General features: G+C 37.6%; 1 protein-coding gene and 1 long non-coding RNA gene across 2 annotated transcripts in view; both read right to left on the bottom strand.

Annotated features, from left to right (window-relative positions):
• The window catches only part of LOC114942058 (uncharacterized), a 311,191-nt gene extending 306,062 nt beyond the window's left edge, over window positions 1–5,129 (bottom strand). The window contains 1 exon segment of the mRNA XM_085487052.1: window positions 4,653–5,129. Within this exon segment, the coding sequence (XP_085343178.1) occupies window positions 4,653–4,759 (107 nt within the window). The 5' untranslated portion in view covers window positions 4,760–5,129.
• A 5,549-nt stretch (window positions 5,130–10,678) lies between these two features.
• LOC146721331 (uncharacterized) lies at window positions 10,679–12,259 on the bottom strand. The gene is made up of 4 exons (XR_014925709.1): window positions 12,067–12,259; window positions 11,498–11,666; window positions 11,093–11,226; window positions 10,679–10,994 (listed from the first exon to the last, which is right to left on the bottom strand). It is a non-coding gene; the product is annotated as an uncharacterized LOC146721331 (long non-coding RNA).
• Window positions 12,260–14,866: the final 2,607 nt, after the last annotated feature.

The raw sequence follows: 14,866 nt of genomic DNA, 5'->3' as shown, positions 1-14,866 counted from the left end.
AAATAATTGCTCGTAGCGTGTTTGTCGGTTGCATTTCCTGGAACCTTGATAAGCTATGCTACAATGCTCCGCTATCGCGGTAATGACACACAGGAATAAGCAATCTCGCGATAAAATTTCATCGACTTGCGGTAGCAGGAGCGCGTCGCGCTTTTGCGACCTTTCGAACGCGATCGCGTGTCATTATCGGCTTATCGGTATAAAATTCAACAAAGTCACAATAAAAGCGACATTTAAAATCGACAGACAACGTTATCAGGAGCGGACAAAAAAAACGAGCGTCTAATAACATTCGAGCGGAAAACACGCGAGATACATGCAGCCGGTTCGATGCACTTAGGATCAAAGAAACGAAGGTGCGTGCGATGTAATGCGCGACGTGTCGCGCGAAGCAGAGGACTCTGCGAGAAATCATCATTTCATAGCTGCTGAGAAAAGCACGCGGAATAACATGCGGATATGACGTTCCGGCTGAGCGCGGTCGATTTTTTGCGAGGCGCCGATGCACGACGAAGAACGCCGGAGATGGTGACGGAAGTGTCGAGTCCGAGAGGAGGATAACAGGGAGGGAAAAGCGAAGGGAGGATAGAGACGACGATGATCGGCGACGAAACGAGAGATTTATTTTACAAGAGTAACGATCAAGGAGCCAGCTAAGAGCTCGCAGCCGCCACCGAGCGTCAGGAGTGCAACCTCCCTGGGGAGGCCATGGAACCTTGCATCTCTCGACCTTCGTTTTTCCTTTCTTTCTCACCTACGGCAGGAAGAGAGAGAAAGAAAGAAGTGGCAGACGAAGGGGACTCGCAACAAGATCGACGCACGCTGTACCTCGCGAAGGCGTGGTCGGTGGACAAGATCGCATCTTCGTGGAACGAAGACAGGCTAAAAAAGAGATGGAAAGAGAGGAGGATGAAAGAGGAAGACGAGAAAAGATCGAAACATCGGGCCCGGGATATAGGGGGATGATGGCACGAAAGCGATTCTGAAAATTGGGGCGAAAGGTATGGCTACCTGGTAGGCTCGGTGTGATCAGAAGTTCTAAAAAAGTATCAAAAGTCACGCTGACTTGTCAAGAGAAGTGTAACATTGCGTGTCAAGGATTATATAGTTCCCCCATATATACAGGTGCAGATCTTTTTTTTTTCTTTTGAGGATATATTTTGAATCCCCTTAAAATGCAGACGAACTTGCAAGAGCTGATTCTGTTTTAAAGCTATATGTACAAACCCCTTTTTCAGCTTGCAAATTCATTTATATATTTTATAAGCGAATTCGAAATATATATCCTAAAAAAAAATAGAAAATATATATTTATATTTATAATAAAATAAGATACACATATGATATAATTGTATACGTGCGTGTTCTTCGCGAGGAAAGAGAAGAAATAAAAATAGCCGAACATTTCGCGACTCGACTAGCTATTTCGTGCGATGTATTCCGAGCGACGTATAAAAATACAGAGCCAGACACGCATTCTAAATAAAAGACACGATTTCATATACAACAATAATCTTATCTCAACGCCATATATTTGACACCAAAAGTCACATTAGTCCATTAACCTTTTGTCAGAAGGTACGCTCGTGAGAGGACGACGAGGCGAAAGACGATCGAGAAATCTGAGAGGAAAAATAATGACGAGAAAGAGAGAGAGAGAGAAAGATAGACGAGAATGGAAAAAGAGGGAGGAAACCCGAGGGAACGCATGTGTGGTGGAGATACGCCACATCGCGATGTAGACATTATATAGATACCGTCGTCGTTCATATGGACGTTATTCGTGGCCGCCCCGTAACGTGGCGCGATATCAACGGCGGCTCACGGAGCAGAGGTCAAAGATAAAAGGCCGAGATAAGAGTATACCTCTCGGACGCGCAGGTGAACCAAGTGTAAGCGAGTCGATAACCGGCCGCTATCTTATCTGCTCGCTTCGCCTCGATACCAGCGAGGCCGCGATAGACTCTGTGAATCAAGTCGGGATTTCTACGGGCTGGGTGTGCGCGCCCGTAAAGCCGCTCGTAGAAAAGCTAACGATTGTCGTATTGTTTCGTGACGAGGCGATAAGAAGAGAGAGCAGCGGACACGATGCAGCGACACGATGCACCGCGGTGCATCATCTCGTTAAGCTATAGAGACGCCCCCGGGAGGCGTTCGTCGCTCCGATCGATGGACGATTATGAATGCGCACGTTGAGTCGCGATCTCGTAACGATCGATAGAATGCCGAGCGATCGGCAGGCTTTTGTGTGCGACGATTGTTTTCGCCCGATCGGAAGCAGACGTTGTACAGATCGACGAGATACTTTGTACGACTGGCTGGAAATCAGATACGGCGCGAGCGTTCTCTCGATGAGATTACATTGGCAAACAATTATATTCGAGAGAAGATGAGAATATTTTTCTGATAATTTATACGACAAAAAAAATTAACTGCTGTATAGTTAAATTTTGGTTGACCCTATATTACATATGACATTTCATTATCGTGACTAAATTTTAGCTATCATAGCTAATATTTTTTAGCTATAGAATTATCTGTTAAAATGTAGCAAAAAATATTAGTTGTCATAACTAAAATTTAGATATGATAATAGTGGCTAATCTTTTTTTGTGTAGATATAGCACAATATAATTGATTTGATAGAAAATATCAGAAAGAGAATTTTATCTTAGAATTTATCCTGAAAATCATCGTAATCGAGGGATGATCACAATAAAATATAAAATATGTTCGATAAATTTTATTATGTACATATTAATATTTTTTATTGTGGTGAATATTAATCGGAGAAACTCTCGTAAAATTCTTCCAATACCATATTGTCCCACGATTACTATAATTTTCAGGACAAATTCTAAGAGAGAAATTCTCTTCGTGTAAAGAAGAGAAATTAAAAGAATACATAAATCTAACATCTTACATATTTCCATTCCTAAATATTAATGATCACGAATGCACAAGGTCGGCTAATGAGATATTCATTAAATTGTTTCGAGCTAATGGAGAATTTTGATTGATCCCGCATGTTCGTTTTGACGGAGGGACAATTTCGCGGAGCACCACAATATAAATTGTCATTTTGCTAAAGCCTAATGGCTCGATTCGTCTCTGTCAGGCGCAATATAGTTACCTCAAACCCGCGGGATAAGGTTGCATCCGCGCTGACTACGTTTTCTTTTCATTTGCGTACGCAACACACACGCGCGTACACATACGCGTAATCATACTGTGATATTTCTAATGGAGAGAGAAGGAAGAGGAAGACAGACTCTGCGAGATTTCCGTCATTTGCGGTTACGTTTGACGTTCGAGTTACATCGCGCAAGTGTTTCTATCTCGGCTATAGTGTAAACTCGTTTGATGTAGGGCGAAACACAAAAAATTTATTTTCACATCTTGAACGTAACGTATAATTAAAATATCTCTCGTCTGTCGAGATGTTAGCAGGGAATATAATTTTAACGCAGCGTATATGCACAGTTATGTATATTATAAAATAGAAACATTTTTCTTCAATATATTATGAAAAAAAGCAAATATTTTCTGCACTCGTTTGTTGAAGTGGAAATTGTTATTTGTATAATGATTTATCACAATTATATTCCGTTCAAAATAATTTCGCTCGAATTACTCGAAATAAATAATCGTAAATAGCGCGCGAAGATTACTTTTGTCTCTTCTAAATATTTATTAAATATTTCACAATAAAAATGGAATTATGCAATTACAAAAATGAATATAATTTTAATATTTGCTGAAAAATGTATTTTATTTCCGAAAGAGTTAAACTTCTTTGCAAGAGTGTACTTCGAGCTCGTAGGCTCTATTTCAACGCGAGTTCCGCTATCAACAGACTGTACTTCCGGTGTGGCCGCGTCTCTGCATTTCTACATAGAAACTCAAGGAGAATCTACGAGATACGTAATACTGAAATCTACGAGATACGTAATACTGAAATATTCAGCATGCATCTCCTTTCTGGCGATCTTTATGTCACAATCAAGATGCGTTCTATTTCGCATTATAATGCACAATCTACGAGTATGCATGACGAAATTGCTAAAAATAGCATTGACACGCATCGCGATATTTAGGAAATTTGCTGAAGCAAAACGCAAAAGAAACGTGACACGATAAGTGCGAATTTAACACGTGGTTTCCACAGAAAAGTCAATGCTCGACTAATCTTGAAACTCGAGACTACAGAACTAGATAATCAGAAGAGAGTATTCCGCGAAAAGAAAAATGATTATGTTCCGCGAGAAAATATGAGTATTCTTCAGACAAAAATAAATAAAAATTTTTATTAAGTAGTAAAGTTGAAACAACACCTCGACATGACCTTTACGGAATTCCAAAGTCTATAAATAACCAGTTTAAGGAGAGCTCTACATGTATGGTTAAATATATATATGTATATTACACACAATATTTTTATATATATAGTATATATCTTGAGTCATATATTTCGTATAATAATGGACGTGGTTAATTAAAATTCTTCGTGTATATTCGCATATAAATAAAATGGAGCGTCAAATATATGCGATAAAAATTTTCGAATAAATGTCAGATATGCAAATAATGTAAATATTGCGCAAAGCAGCGAGACTAATAACTAAATTATAATAGCAATAATTCTCACTCACAGATTCGGCGCCGATGTAGACGTATCGGAGCAGCTGATTAGCGTCAGATCTCGCCGAACGACGTGTCGCTGCGTGCCATTTCGCCACCCTCCGATCCGTTCACACATAAACACACAAACACAGAAACACACTCGCGTCCAGTCACCGCGGTGATCACGTGATCAACAACGCGGGTGCCGATCTACGGTATACACGAGATGCACTCGGCGCACGTGACGTAGAAGGATTCGCGCGCTTTTCTTTTCGGAGCACAGCGAGACCGCTCGCTATACTCGCGTCGTCGTCGTCGTCGTCGTCGACGGAGAGAGACGGCACGATTGTCCCGGTTGCACGCGCGAAATCGCACTGGCGGCCGCGTGTGTGCGAGAACCGCGCCAGCGGTGGCGAATCGCGATTTCGAAGGTGCGCTTCGCGGATAAGGAGCTTAGACGACGACGACGTACGTGCGTACGTGACTATGCTCCGCGACCGATTAACGGAGCCCGCACTCGCGGTGACGCGACCCGGTCGCGCAACGTAAACAAAGGCGTACTACGTAAGCGATAGTACACGGAGCCCCTCTACGCGTTGGAATTTGGCGTGCTCCTCCCGTCGTCTCCTCTCTTTTCCCGCCCGCCGTCGTTATCCGAGCCGACCCGAACTTCATACATGATCGCGATACCGAAAACGGATGCGCCGGTAAACACGGTTGTCTCTCTTTCTCTCTCTCTTTCTCTCTCTCGTGACGCTATTTCGGCACTATTATCGCGACGAAACACTTGGAGTCCCGGCACTTTTGTCCGACATATTTTGTTCACTTGCACTCGAGAACGATCCGAAAATACTTCGCGCGTCGTCCCGCGACTGTTTTTTCCAAGATGAGTGACCCGCTGAAATTTTTGCGATATCGAACTCGAAATATCGAATCGATAATTATCGAGATGTCGTAAGGATCGATCGCGCGGGACTCGTATGGACATCTCCTCGCGAAGATTAAATAGTCTCGTTGTTACGAATAAATGTTCGTCGTGACGTTTCCGCGTCGATTCATCGTTACCCACATATCGTGTCGGTTTACTTAAACCTTGCGTTATCACTCTAACTAACAAACTTTCACTTCGATTGCCTTTATCGATCACTTTCGATCGACTCGACACCGCGACCGTCTCCCCAGTACACCACGCGCCATTTTGTCGCGATCTCGTTTTGGCGGGAATGCTACATAGAGAGAATTTTCTGCGTGTAGTAGTTGCGCGGTTTATTAAAATAGTTTTAATGCTTTTTCCAATATGTTTTCAGGTGTTTTTAAATACATTTTTTGTCGAAAATCTAATTTATCTTGCTCAATTACCTCAAATCTTAATTGTTTAAATGGCGATTTCTTCTTTTTCTGCGCGGTTTATTAAAATAGTTTTACTGCTTTTTTCAATATGTTTTCAGGTGTTTTTAAATACATTTTTTGTCTAAAATCTAATTTATCTTGCTCAATTACCTCAAATCTTAATTGTTTAAATGGCGATTTCTTCTTTTTCTTTCTTATTTTGAGGAATACTCAAGATTTCTCGTATTATTACGAGGTAATGCGATATTAAATTGAGATAAAAGATAATTGTTTTGTAATTATTATCTTTTACACACATTATGGTTTTCTCGTTTATTAGAACGTGAACTCATTGCTTTATTTCGTGTGATTGTTCATGATGTTATCAAAATATCTATTTGCTATTTAGAAATTGAATTAATTAATGAGCCAATTAAAGAATTATCAAAGATTTACTAATATAATTAATAATTTAATTAATATATATTGTTGTGTAAAAGATAATATATACAGTAAATATTTAATGTTTGTTAAATTCTGTCAATATTACGTAGTTTCGAATATTTTCTCGATATTATTATTACAGAATAAAAATTAAATAATATGATAGCAAACAATAAAAATAACAAATAAATATTTTTTTTCGTCACGACTCTATAATACATTTATAAAATTATTTAAAAATGTTATCGTTCAATACTTTTCAATCATTTTAAAGACATAGAAATATATTTTTGTTAATCATTCTAGACATAAATAATTAGCACATTAAAGCTATTCTAACGAGGCTGTTATTAAATCTGACACGTCAACTATCGTTGCCTTCGAATGATAGTCGGCATTAAAGTTTCTTACAGTGAAAGGTATGTAAAAGAGTCGTGACTCTTATAATTCACGACTCTCCTTCGTCGATTACTATTATATGTATGTACAATCTAAGTACGAAATGACGATCCGATAATCGAGGAACGCAATATGGATATTGTCTGATAGCAAAGAACTCTCTCGTTTCTTTCTCCTCTCTCCTTTTTTATCTATCTATTTCTCTTTCTTTCTCTTGATATAAGCTTACAACGCACTTACAAGTAACGGAAATTATATTTTTTATATTAGAAAAATGAGAGGAGATACATCGATAAAAAGCATTTTTTTATATGTATAAGAATTCAATTATACCTAAGAGAAAGAGTAAATTATTATGTTTCATCGCATCATCTGTAAAATTTTCTTAATTTCTAAATTTAAATAAAATTTTATTTAATTCACGGAAAAGAAAATTAGTTATTATAGCTAAATTTTAGCTGTCCCTATATTATACATGAAATTTAGTTATATCATGCCTAAATTTTAACTACAATAGCTAATATTTTAGCTATAGAATTCTCCGCTTTAACTATAGCTAAAAACATTAATTACCATAGCTAAAATTTAGGCATGATAACTAAATTTCAGTTTGTAACATAGAAACAACTAAAATTTAATTATAATAGCTAATTTTTTCCCGTGAATTAGATACAATTTTATTTGAATTTAGAAATGAAGAAATTTATTATACAGATGATGCGATGAAACATAATTTAGAGACAGCTATAATGGCTTTTATTTTTCGTGCGTTTAAAATATATACCTAATTCAAAGCGTTTCGTACGTGGGCTAGAAAATATTTCCAACACACAGGACAATACATAGCGATGATATAAGATGCTTGTGCCTGAGACGTCAGCTGGCACAGAGTCGCGGTGCAACTGCTGATTCCTATGGAATATGATCCTCTCGGGAAGAGGATCGCATCATCTTGGGAGCGACTTCACGACAGCTCGCTGAACGGCCGCGAGAGATCGCAAAGAAATCATCAAATATCCGTGATCCGATCTCCGTATCGCGTGCGCGAGCGCGCGCGCGTCTAAATTACTGGCCGTTAGCCGAGATCTGAATTACTGGTTAACACCGATTGTCGTGTCAGGAACGCAGCGTACAGGCGAATAAAAAGCGAACTCGCCGCTGGTGTATCGCGGTAGTTAAGGCGTATCGAGCCTCGGAAGGAGTGAGACGACGAAAGAGGTAATGGTCGTGATCACGCGGTGCTGGTGGAGTAGTAATAGTAATAATAGAAGAAGAAGAAGAAGTAGTAGTAGTAGTAGTACTGATGGTGTGGCATAGCTATGGGCAGCCATGCGGAATTGTGGCAGAAACGACTTCCAGGTTTTCGCGTTCCGAAAGAGAGAGATTGCCGCTCGGCAGAAACCTTTCGCGATGTAATTCATCAAAGAATACATATGATTTCTGTCCTATTACGAAATTTGAAAAAAAAAGATGGATCTTCTCATTCATAAAACTGTCAATAATGTGTATAATATTAGCGCACTCAATGCAAATTATCTTCGCAGAATCCGATTATGAATAGCAAGATAAATGTTGGCTTTGAATATGGATCATAATGATGGACGTTTCCTCTTGTCGAATTCGTGTAATATAGATTTAAAGCTCGGTTACAACGTTGACGATGTGTTTACTGCGACTAAGTGTGTGACATTCTTTAAATTTTTCCTAAATGAGGACGCGATAAAGACTCTGCGTTGTCAAACAGGTTTTAAGGGTTTCTTGCCTGAAAGTATAAATAAATATTCATCAACGCGGCAAAATAGAACAAAACACGTAGATCGACTTATCTCAGTGTCAATGTTCCTGAGGTCGCACCGCTTACATTCATTTAGGGTCATTAACATCCGATAGACATGAGAGATTATAATTATGGATTTTCATCCATCATACTATATGCTTGATCTAAATAAATACGCAATTAAGTAAGTAAATACTTTGTTGAGAAATTGTGCAAAGTATGCATTAATAGGCGCCACCGTTTTACCGAATGACTTCTAATTATTCATCCATAATTAAAAGCCATCGATTGTACTAATAAGAAGACTGTTAAAAATCTATAATTTATCTCGATCAAAATTGTTTTAATTTTATTATTTAATGTGAAATATATCATTGTAACTTGCAAACATTAATTCATTAAGTAAAACGCACCAATACTTTGTTTCACAAAAAAATTAGCTACTATTACTAAATTTTAGCTGCTTCTACATTACACATAAAATTTAATTATTATGCTTAAATTTGAGCTATGATAGTTAATATTTTTTAGCTATAGCATTCTCCGTTAAACTATAACTAACAAATATTAATTACCATACTACAAATTTAAACATGATAACTAAATTTTAGGTTGTAATATATGGACAGCTAAATTTAGCTATGGTAGCTAATTTTTTATTATATTATTGTTTAGAGTAAACACCTATTTTTCAGTTGCACATTTATGTCGACAGGACATAAATTTTTTACGATGTAAATGATTCGCTCCTCGAATAGAGACGCGTCTCGTCGGGACTCTCAATACCCTTCTAATTAAGTCGTGCGCGGCTGAAACGTTATTAGTGTATCGCGCGTAGGGCGTGAGAGAGAAGAGGATCGTCTCCAGGGATAAGGCGGCCTCTATTAAAGTCGACGCGTTCCGTCGTGGAAAATATCGCGCGGCGTCGCATAAATATCGCGAGCGTAAGAGGCCAATAATAAAATCGTAAAAGTGGCTCGCGGAGTTCAAAAGAGAAGGCGCGTCTCCCTTTCTCGGGTACTCCTCCGTTGCCTCCTCGTTCGGTCGAACGCGATATTTAAAGTCGGCTCGCTCGCTCGCTCGCTCTTTCGCTAATGGTGCAGCGGCGTCTTTTGCATCCGAGAAAGAAAGAGAGAGAGACTCATTAGGCGCTTCCTTCTTTTCTCTCTGACCAGCTTCCTCCACGCGGATGTTGATACACGAGAGCGTGCACATAAAACACGCATACACGCATCAGCGCGGCGCTCGACCTCGGTCGCTCCAATTCGCCCGTTAATTGGGCGACATTTTCGCCATACACCTTTTTTATACTCCTGGCCTATCTCAACGAGCCTATATTCTTCCCCCGAGTATCCGTCGAGGCATAAATTACGGCGATTATTACCGGCCACTGGAGTACGCGAACTCCTCTCTCTCTCTCTCTTTCTCTCTCGCCTTCTTGGGAATCAATTCGGCTCGCGTTAATTATCGGCTTCCCGTGCAAGTTTCCGCCGTTTCTATCGAAGCTCAAGTCTCTTTCGAGAACCGACGTCGCCGATAGAGAAATAAACGCTCGCTTTATGGTTCCAGCCGCTTAATATGTTCCTGGCGTGTTGCTAGTCGTCGCGCGCGACTTGATGTGGTACTTAAAAAAAGAAAAAAAACATGCTCCTGCTACTGGTAACATCGAAGATTGTCGGCCAGATTGCGGAATTTTTTTTATTTCTCTCCGTTCTAGAATCGCGCCTTAATGTTGACTACCGACGGTCAAAAGCGGTGTAGGACGTATATCCAACAGGTGCGCTTAACACGAGATAGTTAGCTATGTTAAGATTAGCATAAAAATTGAAGATGTGGAGCGGCTGCAATAAACGCAGCATCCAAACGAATATCAACAAATAACGAGGCAGAATAAGAAGTTCATAATCCTAAAAGTTTATATCTCCGCACAGGTCATCGTGTAACGTTGTATGTAAAGCTAGCACTCACCGATGCGTGCAATGGCGAAGTTGTAGTACATCATCTGAAAACAAAATATTCAAATTATGTATATACATATTGCATGTGTGTATAAATACATCTATATATATATATATTAGAAAGAAAATATTTTTATTTTACCTCACAGTTGCCCCGCTGTTGCCCGATGCCACCCTGGGCCTCCTTCTCCTCTCTTGGTAGCACTCACGACACTCGCGAAAACACAAATAATTACGACACTTTACACGGCACTCCCGAAACGCGAAAATTTAGACGGCGCACTCCCGACGCGCGATACTTTATACGACACTCCCGACGCGACGCGTGAATAGCACGCGTATTTCGCGTACATTGCACAATAAGAGAAAACGATACGGAAACGATAATTACACGAAGCAACAATACATTCGGCACTCGAGAATCCCGCGGTCAAACTCGCGCGCAACTTTTCGGTAACGCTTATCTGTAATAACAAATAAAATACATATATGTAGAGATATTTAAACAAATATAACAAAGATGTGTTTTTTAAAAGAAACATTATATATTTATTTTGCATACCTCACAGTTACCCTGCTGTAGCCCGATGTCTCCCCGGGTCTCCTTCTCTCTTGGTAGCACCGCACTCGCGAAAATACGATCGCCCGACACTTTACACGGCACTCCCGGACACGACGCGCGAATCACAATGCTACCTGTAACAAATAAAATACATACAAATATTAAAATAATCTCATTATTTCACAAATTTTTCAACTGTGTATGCAAGTACGTGTAGAAACATGTATAAAAAGAATTGGAAAGCTGCTCGACTTTAAATATAGAAGTAGAAAAAAAGTTCGACATAGAAAGATGGCATTCCGAAAGAGTCGCCAAATGATATATAGATCGTATGCGCTTTGAGAAGCCGTGTTTCATATCGCAAGCGTGTAACGTTCGTCTGCTCCGTGCACTTCCGGAACTCACCGTAGCATCCGTTCTCTCTGTCCGTTTCCTTGACGATTGCTGAATATGGATGAAGCACCACTCGTCGAAGGATCGATATATGAGCTTAAAGTATCTGGCCAGATACAATGGGTTTTTTTTCCGGTTATGATTGTATTCATTATATAGTATGCATTGTTTCTCTTCTTTCCTGAAAGTTATGATAAATTATATAATTTATGTTAAGTTAGTAATATATGTATATGATTTTCTGTGCAAAAAGTATATTGAAGCAAAATATTAATTAATAATGTTATCAAATATTGAAAATAATAATTATGTCATTGCTCTATTTTAAATGTGTTTTTAATAGGGCTCGTGATTTTAACCGATTAATCGATTATTTTAAAATCGATTAACCGATTGTAACCGAAAAAAAACGATTAATACTCAACTAAAGGATTAATCGATTAATTGCCGAAACTGATTAATCGTTAATCGATTAAACATTTTTTTTAATTACTTGTTTTTTCCATTAGAATTTTATAATATGTAATTTGTAGTGTTTACAAAAAAAGGAAGAAGTGTCAAATTAAAACTTATGTTCGCACCTCTCCGGCGAGCCTGTCATCGAGTGGAGACGAGCACAAAAGACAATTTCGCGGTGTTTTGTCACCTTACACTATTCCGTAAATACTCTTTAATTCTCACGTTAATGATTCGCGTGATACGTGCCAATCGCTTATGATCACATTCGGAAACAAACTGGCCGAAGCCGCGCGCTCGAATTCCACGAGCCTTGCCTCTCGCGCTAAACCTTTAGTTACTCGCAAGGGCAAGAGAAGACCCGTAGAATTCGTGCAAAAACTTATTTTCGACGTTCTCGACGATTTGAGAAAAATAAGTTTTTGCTCGAATTCCACGGGTCTCCTTTTGCCCCTGAGTAACTAATATTATATTATTTCACTCACCAATGATTGATTGATACGTTGCGGAAAAATCTTTTATACCTTAATAATTGAACTTGTCAATAAAATAATACTAACGCTCGTAATGTTTGACAATGAATAAAACGGAGCATCGATATATTCTTTTAAATTTGATCATTTTATTTTAAATCAACACTTACTGTCGTCGTCACAATTGTGACCCCAAAACCGAAATGGTGTACGAACCCCACTCTCGTCGATCGTATTTGATGTCCACAGGTGTTTTCATTTCGGGACGTCCAATAAAAGACTAGAAAATAAATAACAAATGTTCTAGTTTTTGCCCATCCTTGTTTTTTTCACATTTGAACACTGTTCCGCGACATGATATCATTTTGAAGCAATATAATTCATATACGACCGAATATTTGCGCGCAATTATTTATCTAATGTCAAAATAATAGCTTAATGACTTATTAATAACAATGCGGAAACATCCAAGCAAGTCATACGTACAAGTGAGTATCAAACAGAGTTGGCAAAATATCAATTAAATTTTTTAAAATTGAACAAATAATATGAACAGATTTAATTAAAATATTTTGAATTGACGATTAATTTTAGAAAGATTAATTAGAGATTGTTACAATGACGATTGATATAAGCTAGATTAATCGAAGATTGCTTAATTAACAATTAATATGATCGAAGTCACAATTGAAGGTTATTTAATTGACAATTGATATAAACGAAATTAATCGGAGAGCGATCGATTAAACGATTAATACAAACTAATTTAATTGAAAGTTTTTCAATTAAACGATTAATATGAGTTAATTTTAATTAGAAGTACTGGACGATTGAAAAAAACAGATTCAATCGAAGACAATTCAATTGACAATTGATTTGAGTAGACAATTAAAAAGTATATAATTGACGATTAAATATAGCAAATTTAATGCGAATCTCTTCCATTAATGATTGACTTAAGAAAATTGATATAATTTCTCTATTATTGTGATCGTTTTGACGTCTCATTTTAAAAATTACAAAAATAGCGCTATGTTATGGATATTAATCGTTAATTAAGCGATCTTCGATTAATCTAGCTTATATCAATCGTCATTGTAACGATCTCTAATTAATCTTTCTAAAATTAATCGTCAATTCAAAATATTTTAATTACATTTGATTACATCTGTTTGTAATTAAATGTCATAATTAATTTAAAAAGTAATTAATTAATCAGCATCTCTGGTATCAAATAATGCCGTGGTAGGTAAGGAATTAATGACATTGATGAAGATGATGGAGATGATATTCTGATGTGACGATATACGATCGATATATTGATCATGCTGCTTCTTTTGTCGACTGACCGTTCTGTTAGAGCAATTTCGAGCGCAAAGAATAATTTTTCGGTAAATATGAATATCAGATATACGCCGATCGTTATTATAGGGATAAAAATAGCAATTAGAGACTTGTGCTCTTTTATCTGCTTGCATAGACGGTTGATTACTGTGCTTCTTCCCTGTCATTTGCATTCGTATCACGGTGATTATTTTGGCTGGACGAAATCACTTGGTGCATTCCCCGTTGATTTTATGCATCTAAACAATTATATACATGTATACAATCATGTAGCATCGACAATGTAAAATAATGTCATGATAATATCAAATAAGATATCGGGCGATTATATCGAAAAATTAATCAAGATGTAATAAAGTAATAGCTCATTATGTATTCGAGAATATTTTGCCGCTAACTTTTTCCATATATGACAATTACTCCTTTTGCAGTGCCATCTTAATTTAATACTCGTGTCGATTTATTAATTAGGAACAACAGAGTCGTTCCATATTTTTTGTCGATTTTACGCGTCCGAGTGGTTCTCACACGCGAACAAGTATTCGTAATGTCGAATATGATACCTTGAAATTATGAACAAAATAACGAGCGATCGTCATTATGCGGTAATTAGCATACGATCAATATGATAATCGCTGAATCATAACAGTTTCATCGCGGAGTCAAGTCATTGCGTGAAGTGATTCGTGTATAGCCCCAGGAGTATCGATGTTTTTGAAAATGTCGAATCGAGATGTTCCGGCAGTGCCGAAATTGCGCCAAAATTTCGCTCCGACATTTCGTGTAAATAACTCGTGGAATGAGTCCGAATTTTTTTCACAACGTTACAGAAATATCGCGAATGTCTGGAGTGTCGAATAAAAATCGGGCGATCGTTAATTCGATACGAATTCTCTATACGATCTTCTCATCTGCCGACCATAAAAGTCACCATCGCACGATATAAATATAATTTATATTAATTTGTGATTAGAAAAATCTAACAAAAATTTATAGTTATTATATTTGCATAAAATTTATTATTTTATTACATAAAAATATATAAAGTATGATATATGTAAATATAAAAATATGTATATATAAAATAAAAAATATAAATAAAATACAT

Source organism: Nylanderia fulva, unplaced genomic scaffold (assembly GCF_048542155.1).
Source record: "Nylanderia fulva isolate GAGA-0341 unplaced genomic scaffold, ASM4854215v1 Scaffold5, whole genome shotgun sequence".
Classification (NCBI taxonomy): domain Eukaryota; kingdom Metazoa; phylum Arthropoda; class Insecta; order Hymenoptera; family Formicidae; genus Nylanderia; species Nylanderia fulva.
The sequence above is the reverse complement of the archived record's forward strand: the minus strand, read 5'-3'. Positions and strand labels throughout refer to the sequence as shown.